The following is an 18363-nucleotide window of genomic DNA, read 5'->3' as shown; positions in this document are numbered from 1 at the left end:
AGGATGACTGTGAGAGGACTTAGGATGATAGGAATAGAGGAATTATTCGGTGTGATGAATGGCAGATTGGTATAAATTTAAGTTAATTGAGATGTGTAGTAAAAATGATCCTGGGATGCTGAAGTACAGTATTAGTGGTATGCTGTTTGACACAGTTTAAGTATCGAAGAGCAAAATTACAAAGTGGCATGAAATGGAAGGAGTGCATAAGCTCATTTGAAAGGAAGGTGAACGGTCAACTTTGGTTTATTAGGAGAATTGTTGGAAAGTGTAGCATATCTATAAAGAAGATTGCATACAGAACATTTGTGTGCCTAGTTCTCGAGTACTGCTCAGGCGTTTAGTCTCCACCAGATCGGACTAAAGGAAGACATCAAAGCAGTTCAGAGGCATGCTGTTAGGATTGTTATCAGTAGCTTTGATCAACATAAGAGTGTTACATAAATGCTCCATGAACTTTAACGGGAATCCCTGGAGGGAAGATTATAATCTTGTCCCAAAACACTGTTGAGAATATTTGGAGAATCAGTATGCGCAATAGCCTGGAGAACTATCCCACTGCTGCCAGTATATATCTTGAGTAAGGACCATGAAAACAAGATGAGAGAAGCCAGGCCTCACACAGAAGAGTATCAACAGTTACGTTTCCCTCGCTCCATACGAGAGTGGAACAGGAAAGGGAATGATGGAAGCGTTGTTTGAGGTACATTCTGTCACGTACTGTATGGTGGCTTATGTGTATAAATGTAGGTGTATTATCCTGTGGGAGACAGTTACTTATGCTTTCATGGGACCTGTGGACTATGTGAAGAATGTTGCAGACCACATGCATCCCATCCCACTTGTTGTTTTATCGGACAGATATGAGAACAGTATACCAAGCAGAATTCGTGGAAAAAGTGTGATGTGCACATAGGCATCTTGTGCCAGTACTCCAGAATACTACTACTTGAATCCATTCAGACTGACTTACTGTTCTATTATGTTGCAAAGGTGGACTAACATAATGTTAAACAGGGGGCCATAATGTTTCAGCTCATCAATATAATTTTATAATTAAGTCCTTTCACAAAAATTTTAACAGTAATGGAGCTTGTAACTGAAATTTTAGTAATTTGACAAATAGTAATGAAATTAAGAATTTTGCATCTGGATTTTAATTCCATTGTGAGAGCAATCTCATTATTGTGAATATTGTTGGTATCCAATTAAAATGTAAAACTTGCTCAATATTTTTATTAGACTGTGATTTGAAATGTTAAAAACTACAATGCCTGTGCACATTAAGTGGGTTTAAATAAAGCAGAGGGTGTGTTTATGCACTGTTAACAAAAAATTGACTGGAAGTGCCAAATGATGGAGCAGGAATGACTGGAAGAGAAATGCAAAGCTGTAGAAGCTTTTGTGACTATGGCCAAGATAGTTGCTGCGTGTAGGATGTTGCTTCATAAAACCAAGAAATCAAATGAGAAGTCAGTGGTAAGCAGAGAAAGGATTATATAAGAGGAAACAAACTCGAAGACAGTATTATAGAAAGTGAGGAGGAAGTAAATGAAAATGAGTGAATGTATGATGCCCTGAGGAGTATCTGAGAGTGCATTGAAATACCTAATGTAAAGCAAGGCACCTGGGGTAGTCAAGATTTCTTCATAATTATTAATGTCTTGGGGATAATTAACCATGATAGAACTATTCCACATGGTATGCAAGATATGAGGCAGTTGAAATACCTTCAGATTTAAAGAAAAACACCAAAGAAGACAGGTGCTGGCCAATGTGAATACTGCAGAACCATCATTTTAATAAGTCACAGTTGCAAAATTATTGACATGAATTGTGTTTAGAAGCCTGGAGAGATTGTAGAAGACAAACTCGGGAAAGATCAGTTTGATTTATGTAGAAATGTAGAGAAATATGGCAAAACATCATATGAATATTTTAGAAGAGAGGTTGAAAGAAGGGAAAATTATGTTTATAGTGTTTGTAGATGTGGAGAAAGCTTACTACAGTATTGACTGGAATACAGGATTGAAATTCTGAAGATAGGGATGAAATACATGGACTCACATGTAATGGCATAAGCCACAGCCAGAGTCAGTGGTGTATCTGGAGAGCCAGCAGCCACGATCAGTGTGTCACTGGCAGAAGCACCATGTGTCTGCTTCTGTCCCGCCGCTTCCATGTCGATGACTTGAGACATCGGGAAGCTTCTGCAGTTTGACACACACAACAGATGGACACTGGTTGCCAACCCTGTTCCAGACCTTTTCGCAGTGGCACAGAAATGCTGCACTTCTGCAAATTCAGCATCAGGAGGCAGCATTTTAACTCGCCTGTAACATAGCTGCATCAAGACTGTCAGCTGCAGCCTCGGTATCTTTACCATAACTGCACCACTAGGTCAGATGAGTAGAACAAATAACTAATGAAAAGGTACTGAATTTAACTGGGAAGAAAAAAAAATTATGGCACAGTTTGATAGGAAATAGTGTGAGGCATCAAGGAATGGTCAGTTTGGTGATGGAGGGAATTTTGTGTGTGTGTGTGTGTGTGTGTGTGTGTGTGTGTGTGTGTGTGTGTGTGTAGGAGGGGGGGGGGGGTTTGGACAGAAGTTTAGAGTAACAATAAGGCTTCACTACAATTAAAGTGGACAAGGGTTCCAGTAGTTACTCAGAGTAGAAAGGACTTCCACAGTATACACTAGTGTGCAGAGCTATGTCATACCAGTTATTGTACTGAAGACCACAATAACACACAAAGTTGTTTTCACATTACAAGGGAAAGGCAGGAAATGGCATTACTTACAAAGGAATGCAGTGAATTTCATTCACAATTGAGATATAATAATAATAATAATAATAATAATATATCTAAAAACAAAGATGATGTGACTTACCAAACAAAAGCACTGGCACGTCGATAGACACACAAACATACACACAAAATTCAAGCTTTCGCAACAAACTGTTGCCTCATCAGGAAAGAGGGAAGGAGAGGGAAAGACGAAAGGATGTGTGGGTTTTAAGGGAGAGGGTAAGGAGTCATTCCAATCCCGGGAGCGGAAAGACTTACCTTAGGGGGAAAAAAGGACGGGTAAGTCTTTCCGCTCCCGGGATTGGAATGACTCCTTACCCTCTCCCTTAAAACCCACACATCCTTTCGTCTTTCCCTCTCCTTCCCTCTTTCCTGATGAGGCAACAGTTTGTTGCGAAAGCTTGAATTTTGTGTGTGTGTTTGTGTTTGTTTGTGTGTGTATCGACGTGCCAGTGCTTTCGTTTGGTAAGTCACATCATCTTTGTTTTTAGATATATTTTTCCCACGTGGAATGTTTCCCTCTATTAATTTATATTAATAATAATAATAATAATAATAATAATAAGTTTAGATAGCATTACTGGGATTTAACAGTGACCTCTCAGGAAATAAAATTAGTAGGAAAACACTCTGCCCAACTGCTCATAGCTTGGAGCCAGCCGCTGCCTCTACAGTACCACCTGCCCTCACCAGAGTCACTCTGTCTCCTGCTGCCACCCACCAACCTTGGTTCAGAATTAGGCTCTGGCCAGTGCCATGACCTACCACAATGGAGGAGGAGCTGCTGACTACCCTGTGCTATATTGCAGCAGAGCCACCTGTGGTGCTACAGACACAATTGGCAATTGAGCACCAGTGTAACTGTGATGTCAGGACACTATGCAACTGCCCAAGCGGCACATATTATGAGTGCGTCCTGTATTCCTTGTCTGCCACTACAATGTCAGAATATTATGAAAGCACAATAGTCCTTATCAAAGAGGAGGGCACATGCAGAAGACTGCCTAAGCTGAATAAATTAATAAAGAACTGTTTTACGTTCACTGTTATTTTGTCTGCAACTTCCCCACAAGTCACATCTGTCATACAAACCATTTGCTAACCCCACAGTGCCCCAGGAAGACTATAGAGTACATAATGACAAGCAAGAATTGTTTATGTTGCATGTGGCATCTCCACAGCAAAGATGGACCTGCTTCATTTTGGAGCCGAACATAGGGCATCTTCTACAGAAACCACATTATTATTATTATTATTATTATTATTTCTTCTTTCTCTTCTCAGACGTTATGTCTGGTCAAAAATGGAAAGTGACGTGGATCTTGATCAAGCGTGACTTTCTTTTAACTGTTCGGTATATGTTACATTGCATTTAGGAACTTTTGGGTAATTGAACATGTATCAATAATTACAGATTTCTGTAGTTGTATATATACGTTTGGCTGTAGCTGTATTGCGTTGATGTACTGGTGGATATTGTGTGGTATGACTCCTGTAGTTGATAGTATAATTGGTATAATGTCAACTTTATCCTGATGCCACATGTCCTTGACTTCCTCAGCCAGTTGGATGTATTTTTCAATTTTTTTCTCCTGTTTTCTTCATTATATTTGTTGTATTGGCTATGGATATTTCGATTAGTTGTGTTAATTTCTTCTTTTTATTGGTGAGTATGATATCAGGTTTGTTACGTGCTGTTGTTTTATCTGTTTTAAGGGTTATGTTCCAGTATAATTTGTATTCATCATTCTCCAGTACATTTTGTGGTGCATACTTGTATGTGGGAACGCGTTGTTTTATTAGTTTATGTTGTATGGCAAGTTGTTGATGTATTATTTTTGCTACATTGTCATGTCTTCTGAGGTATTCTGTATTTGCTAGTATTGTACATCTGCTTGTGATGTGGTCTACTGTTTCTATTTGTTGTTTGCAAAGTCTGCATTTATCTGTTGTGGTATTGGGATCTTTAATAATATGCTTGCTGTAATATCTGGTGTTTATTGTTTGATCCTGTATTGCAATCATGAATCCTTCTGTCTCACTGTATATATTGCCTTTTCTTAGCCATGTGTTGGATGCGTCTTGATCGATGTGTGTCTGTGTTAGATGATACGGGTGCTTACCATGTAGTGTTTTCTTTTTTCAATTTACTTTCTTCGTATCTGTTGATGTTATGAGGTCTAAAGGGTTTTAGAAGTGGTTATGAAATTGCAATGGTGTAGCTGATGTATTTATATGAGTGATTGCTTTGTGTATTTTGCTAGTTTCTGCTAGTTTCATAAAGAATTTTCTTAAATTGTCTACCTGTTCATAATGTAGCTTTTTTATGTCGATAAATCCTCTTCCTCCTTCCTTTCTGCTTAATGTGAATCTTTCTGTTGCTGAATGTATGTGATGTATTCTGTATTTGTGACATTGTGATCGTGTAAGTGTATTGAGTGCTTCTAGGTCTGTGTTACTCCATTTCACTACTCCAAATGAGCTTGTCTGTTCCAAAAGCCATATTTATATCATTGCTGAATACTTCTGTTATCTTTAGTAATTGGTTAAGTTGTTGATTTGTTGCTGCCAGTAGTTTCAGATCATCCATGTATAGCAAATGTGTGATTTTGTGTTGGTATGTTCCAGTAATATTGTATCAATAATTTGTATTATTTAGCATTTTGGATAGTGGGTTCAGAGCAAGACAGAACCAGAAAGGACTTCATGAGTCTCCTTGGTATATTCCACACTTAATCTGTATTGGCTGTGATGTGATATTATTTGATTTTGTGTGGGTATTAAGTGTGGTTTTCCAATTTTTCATTACTGTGTTTAGGAACTGTATCAATTTAGGATCTACTTTGTATATTTCCAATATTTGTAGTAACCATGAGTGGGGTACACTATAAAAAGCTTTTTGGTAATCAATGTATGTGTGGTGTAGTGACCTTTGTTTAGTTTTAGCTTGATATGTCACCTCTGCATCTATTATCAGTTGCTCTTTACATCCTCGTGCTCCTTTGCAGCAGCCTTTTTGTTCTTCATTTATAATTTTGTTCTGTGTTGTATGTGTCATTAGTTTCTGTGTAATGACTGAAGTTAATATTTTGTAGATTGTTGGTAGGCATGTTATGGGGCGATATTTAGCTGGGTTTGCTGTGTCTGCTTGATCTTTAGGTTTCAGATAAGTTATTCCATGTGTAAGTGTATCAGGGAATGTGTATGGGTCTGCAATGTAACTGTTAAATAATTTAGTTAGATGTGAATGTGTTGAGGTGAACTTCTTTAGCCAGAAATTTGCTATTTTATCTTTTCCAGGGGCTTTCCAATTGTGAGTAGAATTGCTCGGGTGACTTCATGTTGCAAAATTATCACTTCAGGCATTTGTGGTATCATCTTGTATGTGTCTGTTTTTGCTTGTATCCACCGTGCATGCGTGTTATGTTGTACCGGGTTTGACCATATGTTGCTCCAGAAGTGTTCCATGTCTGTTATGTTTGGTGGATTGTCTATTTTTATGTGTGTGCTATCTATTCTCTGGTAAAATTTATTTTGGTTTGTGTTGAATGTTTGGTTTTGTTTCCTTCTATTTTCACTTTTTTTTGTATATTCTAAGTCGTTTGGCCAATGCCTGTAATTTCTGCTTCTTTTCATCTAATTGCTCTATTGCTTCTTGTTGTGAGATTTTACCTAACCTTTTTCGTTTTTTGTCTGATATTTCATTTCTTATAAATTGTGTTAGCTGTCCGATGTCTTTTCCCAGTTTTTCTATTCTGATCTGTAGCCTGTGTTGCCATGCTGGTTTTGTGGGTTTCTTCTGTGTGTTGGTTGGTTCTGATCTCTGCCTAGTGTGTATATTTAGTGTAGTGAGTGCTCCTACATAAACCAGTAGTTGTAACTCTTCCATAGTTGTGTATTCATTTATTTTGTTGTGTATGATTGTGTTGATAGTTTTTATTGTTGTTTCGACTTGTGGGTTATTTGGTGGTCTATGCAAGAATGGTCTAATGTCTGTATTTGTGTCTTTGTATTGTATATATGTCAACTGAAATTTTTCTTCTACATCTAACATGTGTGTCACTTTGTGTTCTATTTGTGCTTGTTCTGGTGGCTGTCTTAAGATTTTGTTTTCCTCTGATTGTTTAATTGATGTGTGTTGTTCTTTGTTTGTTTGCTCTGGGATGTTTGAGTCCATTACTGTATTTTCTTCTTCTTCTGATTGCATATTATTTTGTTCCAGTATTTGTTGTACTTGTTGATTGATGTTTTCTAATTCTGACTGGGGTATCCTGTTATTTTTGATTATTACACGGATCTGATCAGCTAGTCGTTGTTCTGTTAAAAATTTTAATTCCGGGTATCTGGTAATAAATGTTGTGTATACCTGTGATCTGTATCCAGTTGTGTTGGTTCCTAGGTTTGTTGCTTGGTAATAACAGAACATGAGGTGTTGGTTAACTTCATCTGACCATCTCATCCTCTATCTTTGTTTTCCTTCTAGGGTGGTTGCAGGAAGCATATCCTGCAAAACACCTCTATTTTGATTTAAATCATTTTCCACTTGGCTAGCAGTGTCATTACCATTGTGGGCGGGCACAGGGTTCAAGTGTCATCCCCGACCATGACTGCGCTTGTCCGAGGCTTCTTTAGTTCTGTCCTGAACCAAGTAATCACACTAAAAGGGGGGTTAGCCCTATTAGTGGTTTGTTCTTTTCGTCGCCTTTTACGACTGGCAGAACATACCGGAGGCCTATTCTTTTCCCGAGCCTCCACGGGGATTATTATTATTATTATTATTATTATTATTATTATTATTATTATTATCTGAAGGATGTGTGAGTGAGGCAGTTGACAGGATTGTAGTACACCACTATTGTTGTTCATTGAGCAAGCACGAAAATAAACCAGAGGAAATTGGAAAGGGAATTAAAGTTCAGGGGGCAGAAGGAAAAAGTCTAGGTTTTCCAGCGACACAGTAATTCTGTCGGAGACAGCAAAGGACTCAGAAGATGTTGAACAGAATGATATGTTCACTGTTACCAGTCACTGTTTACTTCGACGACATGTTGTGAAGGTTTAATCCATCAGGTGGCTTTATGAGGATTACTGTCTACTATACAATGCCATAGCTTACTCTGAAGTTGGAGCACAACACATACATGCAGTACTATTCCTCTTAATGCCTTGTGGAAATTGATGACAATGACTCTTAAAAGTAAACTTGTTGTGTCAATTGATATTGATAAGTCGCAGTAGGGCCTAACCAAAATTAGTCGCATTTAAGGTATAATATTTTAAAAAGGTGTTATAAGATAAACGCCGACTAAAGTAAAACAAGGTTAATGGAACGTAGTTGAATTAAATCCTTTGATGCTGATGGACGCATATTAAGAAATAAGATACTAACAGTGGTAGACGAGTTTCGCTGTTTGGGCAGCAAAATAACTGACATTGACTGAGGTAGAGAGGATACCAAATACAGTCTGGCAATGTGTGTTTCTGAAAAAGAGAAATGTTATAACTTCAGATGAAAATTTAAGTGTTAGGAATTCCTTACAAAAGGTGTAGTGTTCTACGGAATTGGAAAGTGGGTAATAAACAGTTAAGCCAAGCAGTGAATGCAAGCTATGTAAATGTAGTGTTACAGAAGAATGCAGATCAGATGGGTAATCAAATAACTAGTGAAAAGGTACTGAATGTAGTTGGGAAGAAAAGAAATTTATGGCACAGTTTGATAGGATATACTATGAGGCATCAAGGAATGTTCAGTTTGGTAATGGAGAGAATTATGTACGGATGTGTGCGTGTTGGGGGGGATACAGGATTTTGAAGTAACACTAAGACTTGACTACAGTAAACAAATTAAAGTGGATGAGGGTTCCAGTAGTTATGCAGAGACAAAAAGGCTGCCACAGTACACACCAGTGTGCAGAGCTATGTCAAACCAGTCATTGGACTGAAGACTACAATAACAAAGGAATTCATTTTTACATTACAGGGGGAAAAAACAGGAAATGACATTACTTACAAAGGAATGCAGTGAATTTTATTCACAATTTGAGATATAACAATAAAAAGTTTAGATAACATTATTGGAACTTAACAATTTTTCTCTCAGTAAAGTAAAATTAGTAAAAAAACATTCTCAGTCACAGTCATTTATTAAATATATGACTGGTTTTGGCCTCCAGTAGTATGCTATCTTCAGATCATGCATCATCTGGATGATGACAACGACGACGACGATGACGACACTTAGAACAGGTGTGCTGACCCCAGTCATAAAACATTTTCCTGACTAGGGTCAGCATAGTTGTTCCAAGTGTTATTGTCAGCCGAATGGTGCATTATCTGAAGATGGGCTACTACTAGAGGCCAAAACTAGCGATACTTTTAATAAATGACTGCGTGATTGAGACAGTTTTTTCAGTAATAATAATAATAATAATAATAATAGTTTCAATCTGTTAAGTTATGCTTCTGACATTAAAACTTAGTGCACAGGAATGTGTCAAAAGTTTCCACAGTTATAAACGTAGTTGTTTCTCAGAATTTAGCATCATTGCCGTTCATAACATAATTTTAGTGGACAAGTTAAGCGTACCTATTAACAACATAGTTGAGTGGGTGATAGGCAAATAAATAACATTGAAAAAAGTATTCACATGGAGGACATGGCTGCATTGTTCTGGCTCTGCATCTCTACTGGACTCTCCATTATCGTATATTTACTAAATTTATTGCTAGACATTTACTGTATTGCAGAAATATATGGAAAACAAAAGTGCACTTAGTTCCACACAGAAACATTTACTATTGTATGTCAAAAGTTCCCAAGCAGGTAATTGCACCTTAGTTTGCTTTGGTGACATGATTCCATGCACTAAAGTTCGTTCTCAGGCTACAAATTGCCAAAAGCTAATGAATGTTAATACAAAACCTTACATGTGGTGATATACTGATCTGGAGTGTATCCATAGTCTAGCTTAGTTAAAAAGTGACAATTTGATTGCAAGTTCATGAAGCACTATCAAACATCTCAGCTGATCCTAAAAAGCAATAGAAAAGTATCTTCCAAAGACCCAGAACTGGAGGAAATGTAGATCTAATCTCATTTGATAGCAGACTGAAAATAAAAGTCTTGTCTTGGCAGTGTAGATCATGTTTCTTACATCAACAATGCATATTGTCAGTTGTCATATTTTTGCAATGCACTCATGGGAAACTAGATTAACTTGTGCATAAAATTCATTTAGTTTTAGAATTTTGAGTACAAAACTAAAATGAATCATTTACTAAAAACTTTGTTCCAGTTTTCCTTCCTTCCTTTCTATCAGGAGAAGTTGTGCCCAGTGAACCACATTACTTTGTGACAGATTTTGAATTGATTGAACCCACACTCTGTATTTCTTCTTGAGAGCTAAAATATTGAACCAGAGTCCTCAGTTAAACCACTGAACGATATAACTATAAATTAAAATGGTATAGAACTATAGAGGCCCATGTTAATTAACAATGGCACTGAAGTGAGAGTAACAAAACTACTGGCTTTGTCATACAAAATGCTAATAAAAATGGTAATTCTTGCTTCACAATCGTTTTGCCTCCCTGGGAATTATATTTGGTGGTGCTTAGTAGATCATGATAATTTCTCAACTTTCATTGCCCTGTGCTCATAATCAGTTATCAATCTTAGTCAAATGATTTTTCTTCATTTACATAGGTGCACAAGGTAAATGAGCTGAATACATATTTTCAGACAGTAATTGTTCTAATATTAGGGAGGTGAGAGGAGTAGCAAAGCCACAGTTAAAGAGATGAGTTTGGGCTCAAGGTGACTACCAGATGGGGATCATTATAGCATGTCCTCATGCATCCTGCCGCCATCTGTTCCTTAGCGAAGTTTCCCATTTGTCCTTTTGTGGCTGTGAGTGTGAAGGTGCAACATCAAGTAACAGTTTCATTATTCAAATGATCACTAAAAGTATCACATTTTCAGTAATGTAGAGTATGCCTGCCTGCCTGTGTGTGTGTGTGTGTGTGTGTGTGTGTGTGTGTGTGTGTGTGTGTGTGTGTGTGTTTTGTAATGGCAATGCTTCCTCTCTTGCTGCTGTTAAAGATACCGCTAGCTCTTCCTGACACGTCAAATTGTGGAATCTCGAGTTCTAACCAATTTTTTAATGTGTACTACCCAACCACAGCATTACTGCATGTTTAACTGTCCTGTAAACTGTGGAAATCTGAATAGTTTCACAAGGAAGTTGTCTGGGTGTGAGGCCTCTTCTACAACATTACGTGCTTTCAAAAGGGTTGCCGTTAGCTGGTCACTGCGGTTCACACCAGCCTTGTTTTTATTATAATTCGAAATACAATAGGGTTTTGTCATCTCTGTTATTTCTAATGTGGTTCTGAAATTAACGTTGGATTTAGTCATTTTGTCCTTTTTCAAAAGTAGTACATTCCTAGCAGCTCTCCATTTCACGAACAAAAAATGGTCTTCTCTGCCATATGAAAGTGCTTTTTTCTCTACAGCTTTTGGGCAGTTAGTGCTTTTCTGTTTTTCAGTACTCTACTGTAAGGCCATCTTGAAAATAAATCAGTGTGTGTAGCAGACAACAATCAATGTTCTCTGCACTGTGTGTGACCTTGTGAGATGTGGTGCTTTGTAACAAAGGGAAGGTGAACACCACAAAGCAAGTAACATATACTGTTGTCTGTATTTCTTTCTCAGCAATATGAGTGACAGTTGCTGCCATCTTGGTCTTTTTCATGGTAAAACAAGCATCATAGAGCATCTTTATACATATGACAGATAAATGTATCACATTTACAGAGCTTAGATATGGTCGATGTAGTCATACATAACTTCTCTTCTTGGAGTGTAATCTGTGACATAGGAGCTCTACATTTCTTATCTCCAAAGTGTTAAACTTTTGACAGTTGTGTGCACTCTTATTGTTTGTCTTGCTCCACATTGAATATTGATAGATCAGAGATCAGACTGTTGCAGTATAAGATATTGACTGCTGACAAGTTCTTCTAATAAGATAGTACTTACAGATGTAATTTTTAGAAATTATCCAAATTTTCTTGCAAATATACATCACAGTGTTTATAATGACAGGTTTTCTTATAAAAACCTTGAAATCTAGTCTTTAAAATATGGACTGTTTGCTCCCTGAAATGTATGTGTTTACAGTAGCATCACTTTGAATTTATTGAACTTTGTTTTAACCAATTTTTTGGTTACTTGTGTGAAGCTCCTTACTCAAACAAGGGTACGAATCCTGCAATGTTATACGTTCTGATTTGTAGTTTTGTCTTTATCTCTCATAGGCATGGTAAAACGACTTTGTTGAGGCATATAGCTTCACGAGCCTTTGCCATTCCACCAGGCATTGACATATTATGTTGTGAGCAAGAAGTAGTGGCAGATGACACAAGTGCAGTAGAGACAGTATTAAAGGCAGATGTAAAACGCACAGAGTTGCTAGCTGAATGCAAAGACCTTGAAGCTCGTCAGGAGCAAGGTGATATGTCTGTGCAGGACAGACTCAAAGAGGTAAGTGTGATATGCCAGATTATTCGTGTTAAACTTTATGGTAAGTTCTATTAATATTTGACTGAAAATGTCAGAATTTTTATGCAGTTTCACTGTATCTGTTGTATATTGTATTGCCCTCCTTGTGTCGTGTGTCTGAAATTGTGATTTGTGCACTCTGTAGTGCAGTGGTAGCGTCACCACGTACCACGCAAGGGAAACCAGGTTCGATTCCTGACAGGGGACTGGCTGTTTTGTGCCTTTCATCATCATTTTCATCATAGACACGCAAGTTGCTGAAGTGGCGTCAACTAAAAATATTTGCAGTACGGTGGCCAAACCCCGAAGGGGATATCCAAGCCAATTAATACCATATGATCATTTCATTTTCATTTCTAAGGAGTGTGTTAAAAAATAACAGGAATTAGTGTCATTAGTCACATCAAACTAATCCCCATTGACATACACCAGAGCTTTTTCCCACCCCAAAAGAATTTCTGTAAGTCAATCTTTGGGATAGCTTTTATCTCTTTCAGCCTGGAAACCAAGATGGCCGCCGAGTAAGTGACGCCAGAAACAATTTCCAGAAAGTTAAGTGATTTAGACAGGAATGTAATTTAGTTTAACGCCGACAACAAATTAAATACGTGCATTAGTGTATCGTTTAATCTTGCCATTAAAGGTTTGACTTTTCTTTGCGTATTTTTTCAGAAAACACGAAAAGATCGTAACTTCGCGAAGTCGCGCTTAGGCTTAAATTTTGTAAATGTGTTTGTTTATTGTTTCACAGTAATTTAACTAGTTTCTCGGTAACAAATAAGTAAACTACCATAAATAGCGTGTAACTTCATTGTTTTAATACAGATTTCAGAAAAACAGCGGAATTTTAAATCAGAAACTTGCTTATATACATTTGTGAATAGGCTTAATTCTTGTAACGTCTTTTTTGATTTTCGGTAATTTAATTGATTTATTCTAGCTAAAGTATTATTTTTGCCATGAGTGAGAAGTGCCTGACTTGCCGTAGAATTGTTAGTTCCGGGGTTTGGTGTGATGGATGTAGCAGTTTTTTTCACTGGGGGGATTGCAGTGGCGTGGGTGTTGGGAAAGTGGATCAGGCTCATCAGTGGTTATGTAGGATTTGCAGCAGAGATAGGAAGATAGTGGAACAGGAGGGGAAAATTGCTGCCCTTCAGGCTGAGCTAGATCAGGCTAGGGAAGATCTGGACAGGTTAAGGAGGGAGAAGGGCAAAGAGAGGTGGGAAGTGGCAACAGGTAGCAGAAGGAACAGGCCTAGAACTAAGTCTGACAGTTTTGTGGTGAATGTCAAAAATAAGTTTGACCTGTTGCTTCAGTTAGAAACTGATGAGCCTCAAGCAGAGGTAGGTGTAGACAGGACACAACAAACTTTCAATAGGAAATTGAAAAAGAATGTAGGAAAGTCATCGAAAAGGAAGAAAGTTTTGTTGTTAGGCAGTTCTCATGCCAGAGGTGCAGGCCAACTTCTGCAGGAGGAATTAGGACCAGAATACCAGGTCACAAATTTTTTCAAACCAAGTGCTAGTCTGGATCAGGTGACAGAGGATTTAGGTTCACTCTGTAAAGGATTTACCAGGGAAGACACCGTGGTTGTTGTGGGAGGGCCAGGGAACAGCATCGACAGAGATCCTGGCTACAGTATAGAGTGTGACCTGGTAAAGATTGCGTCAGCATCGAGACACACCAATGTTGAATTTGTATCTGTCCTGAGACGCCATGACCGGCCTCATTTGAACTCTTCTGTTGGGAGAGGTAATTTGGAGTTGGAACGGCTGCTTGGGTCGGGTGCGGGGGCTCATATTGGTGTGGTTCCTGTTGATTATCTCAGTAGGTGGGACTATACCAGGCACGGCCTACATCTCAACAGGAAAGGGAAGGGGAAACTGGCTGGGGTAATAGCAGGAAATTTAAGGGGGGGAGGCACTGCCATGAATGGTAAAATACCAGTGGTTACAGGTGTTGGAGCAGCACCTTTTTTAGGATAGGTAAGACAGAAAGATGTCAAGTTCTACGAGAGGTCAGGATTGAAACAAATCTTCAGTTTAGGAAAGAAATTAAACAGCACAATTCTAGCACATTGGATCAACAATCACAGCTATCAATTATAAATTTTCACCAATCACCAGAAATTTTATCTCCACCAAGTTGTATCTCAGTCCTAGGTAATTGCATTGATGAATTAAAGTCACCCAACCCAGTTGACATAATCTGCCTCTCTGAACACCGTGTGACCACTGGTATAGGAACTAGGCCTAAGCACAATGAGAAACTCAGACAGGAGAGTACTGCAAATGTTAGAATAAGGAAAGGTTCTCATAAAAGTGTAATTAAAAATAATGTAAGTATATTTCATCAAAATATTGGGAGTTTAAAGAATAAAGTAGATGAGCTTCTGGTTTGTTTAGAAGATTTAGAAGCTGAGAATGAAATAGATATACTATGCCTGTCTGAGCATCACATTGTTACTGATATGGATAAGGTAAATGTAAGTGGATATAAGCTCTCTGCACATGTAATGAGAGAAAATATGGAGAAAGAAGGAGTTGCCATATATGTCAAAAGTTATCATTGTGCAAAAAGTATAGAAACAAAGTTTTGTGTAGAGAAACATATAGAAGCATGTGCCTGTGAGCTTAAATTAAATAAAGGCACATTTATAATTGTAACTGTATATAGGTCCCCATCAGGAAATTTTCATCTATTTCTGAAAAATTTGGACTCCTTGTTGTGCTATCTGTCAGACAGGGGGAAGCAAATTATTATTTGTGGGGACTTCAATGTAGATTCTCTGAAAGAGGGTAATAGGAAAAATGACCTTGAAGTATTACTCGGTTCTTTCAATTTGGCACCCGTTATTGATTTTCCTACTCGGGTGGTAAAGGATAGCAGCTCACTGATAGATAACTTCTTTATAGACCAAGATAAGTTTAACCAGATAAATGCTCAGCCTGTTGAGAATGGTCTTTCTGATCATGGTGCACAGCTAGTTACAATATATGACATAGCTCCATTCAGCAATACTAAACAGTCCTCCAAAGTAGTACGTTCAGTCAACGATTTAACAATTGCAAATTTCAGGGAAAGCCTATAGCAGTTAGACTGGGATGAGGTGTACCGTGAACCTGATGCCAATTTAAAATGTAATTTATTTCATGACATTTTTGTAAATGCGTTTGAAAACTGCTTCCCCAAGAAAATAGTTAAATATACTCGTAAGAAACCTTGTAACAAACCATGGCTTACTAAGGGTATAAAAATATCTTGTAACCGGAAAAGGGAAATGTATCTGACAGCAAGAAAGAGTAGTGACCCAGAAACTATCAAAAATTATAAAAACTACTGTGTTATATTAAGAAAAGTTATTAAAAAATCCAGGAGTATGTGTATCATGTCTGAAATCAGCAACTCTGATAATAAAATTAAAACAATTTGGAATATTATTAAAAGAGAAACAGGCCAACCAAGAGCAGAGGAAGACAGTATTACCATCAAATTGAATGAAAACTTTACGAACAAAAAGTCAGAAGTTGAAAATATTTTTAATAATCATTTTCTAAATGTTGTGGATATAGTAGGATCCAGGTGTTCATTATAAGATGCTAGGCATACCTATGCAATTTGATACAATTGAAATCTCACCCACTTCTCCCTCTGAAATTAGGAAAATAATAAACTTGCTTAAAAGCAAAAACTCACATGGAATTGATGGCATTTCCAGCACAATACTAAAAGCTTGTTCTCAACAGATAAGTAAGATTCTCAGCCACCTGTGTAATAGCTCTCTGGAACAGGGCATTTTCCCTGATAGACTGAAATATGCTATTGTTATACCTTTGCATAAAAAGGGGGATAGATCTGATGTCAACAATTACCGTCCAATCTCCCTTCTAACAGCTTTATCCAAAATTTTTGAGAAAGTAATGTATTCAAGAGTAGCTTCACATATCTGTAAAAATGAAGTACTAACAAAATGTCAGTTTGGTTTCCAGAAAGGTTTTTCAACAGAAAATGCCATATATGCTTTCACCAGTCAAATTTTGAATGATCTGAATAACCGAACACCACCCATTGGGATTTTTTGTGATCTCTCAAAGGCTTTTGATTGTGTAAATCATGAAATTCTGCTAGACAAGCTCAAGTATTGTGGCATGAGTGGGACAGTGCACAAATGGTTTAATTCGTACCTAACTGGAAGAGTGCAGAAAGTAGAAATAAGTAGTTCTTGTAACATGCAAAGATCAGCACATTCCTCAAACTGGGGAACTATCAAGAATGGGGTTCCACAAGGGTCAGTCTTGGGTCCTTTGTTGTTCTTATTAAATATTAATGACTTGCCATTCTATATTCATGAAGAGGCAAAGTTAGTTCTCTTTGCTGATGATACAAGTATAGTAATCACACCTGACAAACAAGAATTAACTGATGAAATTGTCAATACTGTCTTTCAGAAAATTACTAAGTGGTTCCTTGTAAACGGACTCTCACTGAATTTTGATAAGACACAGTACATACAGTTCCGTACAGTGAATGGTATGACGCCATTAATAAATATAGACCTTAATCAGAAGCATATAGCTAAGGTAGAATATTGCAAATTTTTAGGTGTGTCCATTGATGAGAGATTAAATTGGAAGAAACACATTGATGATCTGCTGAAACGTTTGAGTTCAGCTACTTATGCAATAAGGGTCATTGCAAATTTTGGTGATAAACATCTTAGTAAATTAGCTTACTACGCCTATTTTCACTCATTGCTTTCATATGGCATCATATTTTGGGGTAATTCATCACTGAGGAATAAAGTATTTATTGCACAAAAGCGTGTAATCAGAATAATAGCTGGAGTCCACCCAAGATCATCCTGCAGACATTTATTTAAGGATCTAGGGATATTCACAGTAGCTTCTCAGTATATATACTCTCTTATGAAATTTGTTATTAACAACCAAACCCAATTCAAAAGTAATAGCAGTGTGCATAACTACAATACTAGGAGAAAGGATGATCTTCACTATTCAAGATTAAATCTAACTTTGGCACAGAAAGGGGTGAATTATACTGGCACTAAAGTCTTTGGTCACTTACCAAATAGTATCAAAAGTCTGACAGATAACCAACAAGTATTTAAGAAGAAATTAAAAGAATTTCTGAATGACAACTCCTTCTACTCCATAGAGGAATTTTTAGATATAAATTAAGAAAAAGAAAAAAAAATTAAAAAAAATTAAAAAAATAAAAATAAAAAATAAAGAAAAACAAAAAAACACAATAAAATAAAGTTGTTATATTAACTTAAGTATGTTGTTAAATTAACCTAATTATGTCATGTATTGGAAAATTCGACTCGTTCCACATCATTACGAAATATCGTATTCATGATCCATGGAACTAGTATTAATCTAATCTAATCTAGCTGTTGTTGTTGTTGTTGTTGTTGTTGTTGTGGTCTTCAGTCCTGAGAATGGTTTGACGCAGCTCTCCATGCTACTCTATCCTGTGCAAGCTTCTTCATCTCCCAGTATCTACTGCAACCTACATCCTTCTGAATCTGCTTGGTGTATTCATCTCTTGGTCTCACTCTATGATTTTTACCCTCCACGCTGCCCTCCAATACTAAATTGGTGATCCCTTGATGCCTCAGAACATGTCCTACCAACTGATCCCTTCTTCTCGTCAAGTTGTGCCACAAACTTCTCTTCTCCCCAATCCTATTCAACACCTCCTCATTAGTTATGTGATCTACCCATCTAATCTTCAGCACTCTTCTGTAGAACCACATTTCGAAAGCTTCTATTCTCTTCTTGTCTAAACTATTTATCGTTCATGTTTCACTTCCATACATGGCTAGACTCCATACAAATACTTTCAGAAACGACTTCCTGACATTTAAATCTATACTCGATGTTAACAAATTTCTCTTCTTCAGAAATGCTTTCATTGCCATTGCCAATCTACATTTTATATCCTCTCTACTTCGACCATCATCA

The 18363-nt window shown here is 37.3% G+C and overlaps 1 protein-coding gene across 1 annotated transcript in view; it reads left to right on the top strand.

Moving 5' to 3' along the window:
* Positions 1–18363, top strand: part of LOC126194826 (ATP-binding cassette sub-family F member 1) — a 114757-nt gene that overhangs the window by 54610 nt on the left and 41784 nt on the right. Inside the window, exon 4 of the mRNA XM_049933155.1 lies at positions 12133–12358. Coding sequence (XP_049789112.1) covers positions 12133–12358 — 226 coding nt within the window. The remainder of the gene's footprint in view (positions 1–12132; positions 12359–18363) is intronic.

Source organism: Schistocerca nitens, chromosome 7 (genome assembly GCF_023898315.1).
Source record: "Schistocerca nitens isolate TAMUIC-IGC-003100 chromosome 7, iqSchNite1.1, whole genome shotgun sequence".
NCBI classification, from domain to species: domain Eukaryota; kingdom Metazoa; phylum Arthropoda; class Insecta; order Orthoptera; family Acrididae; genus Schistocerca; species Schistocerca nitens.
This window is presented reverse-complemented; position numbering and strand designations above follow the sequence as displayed.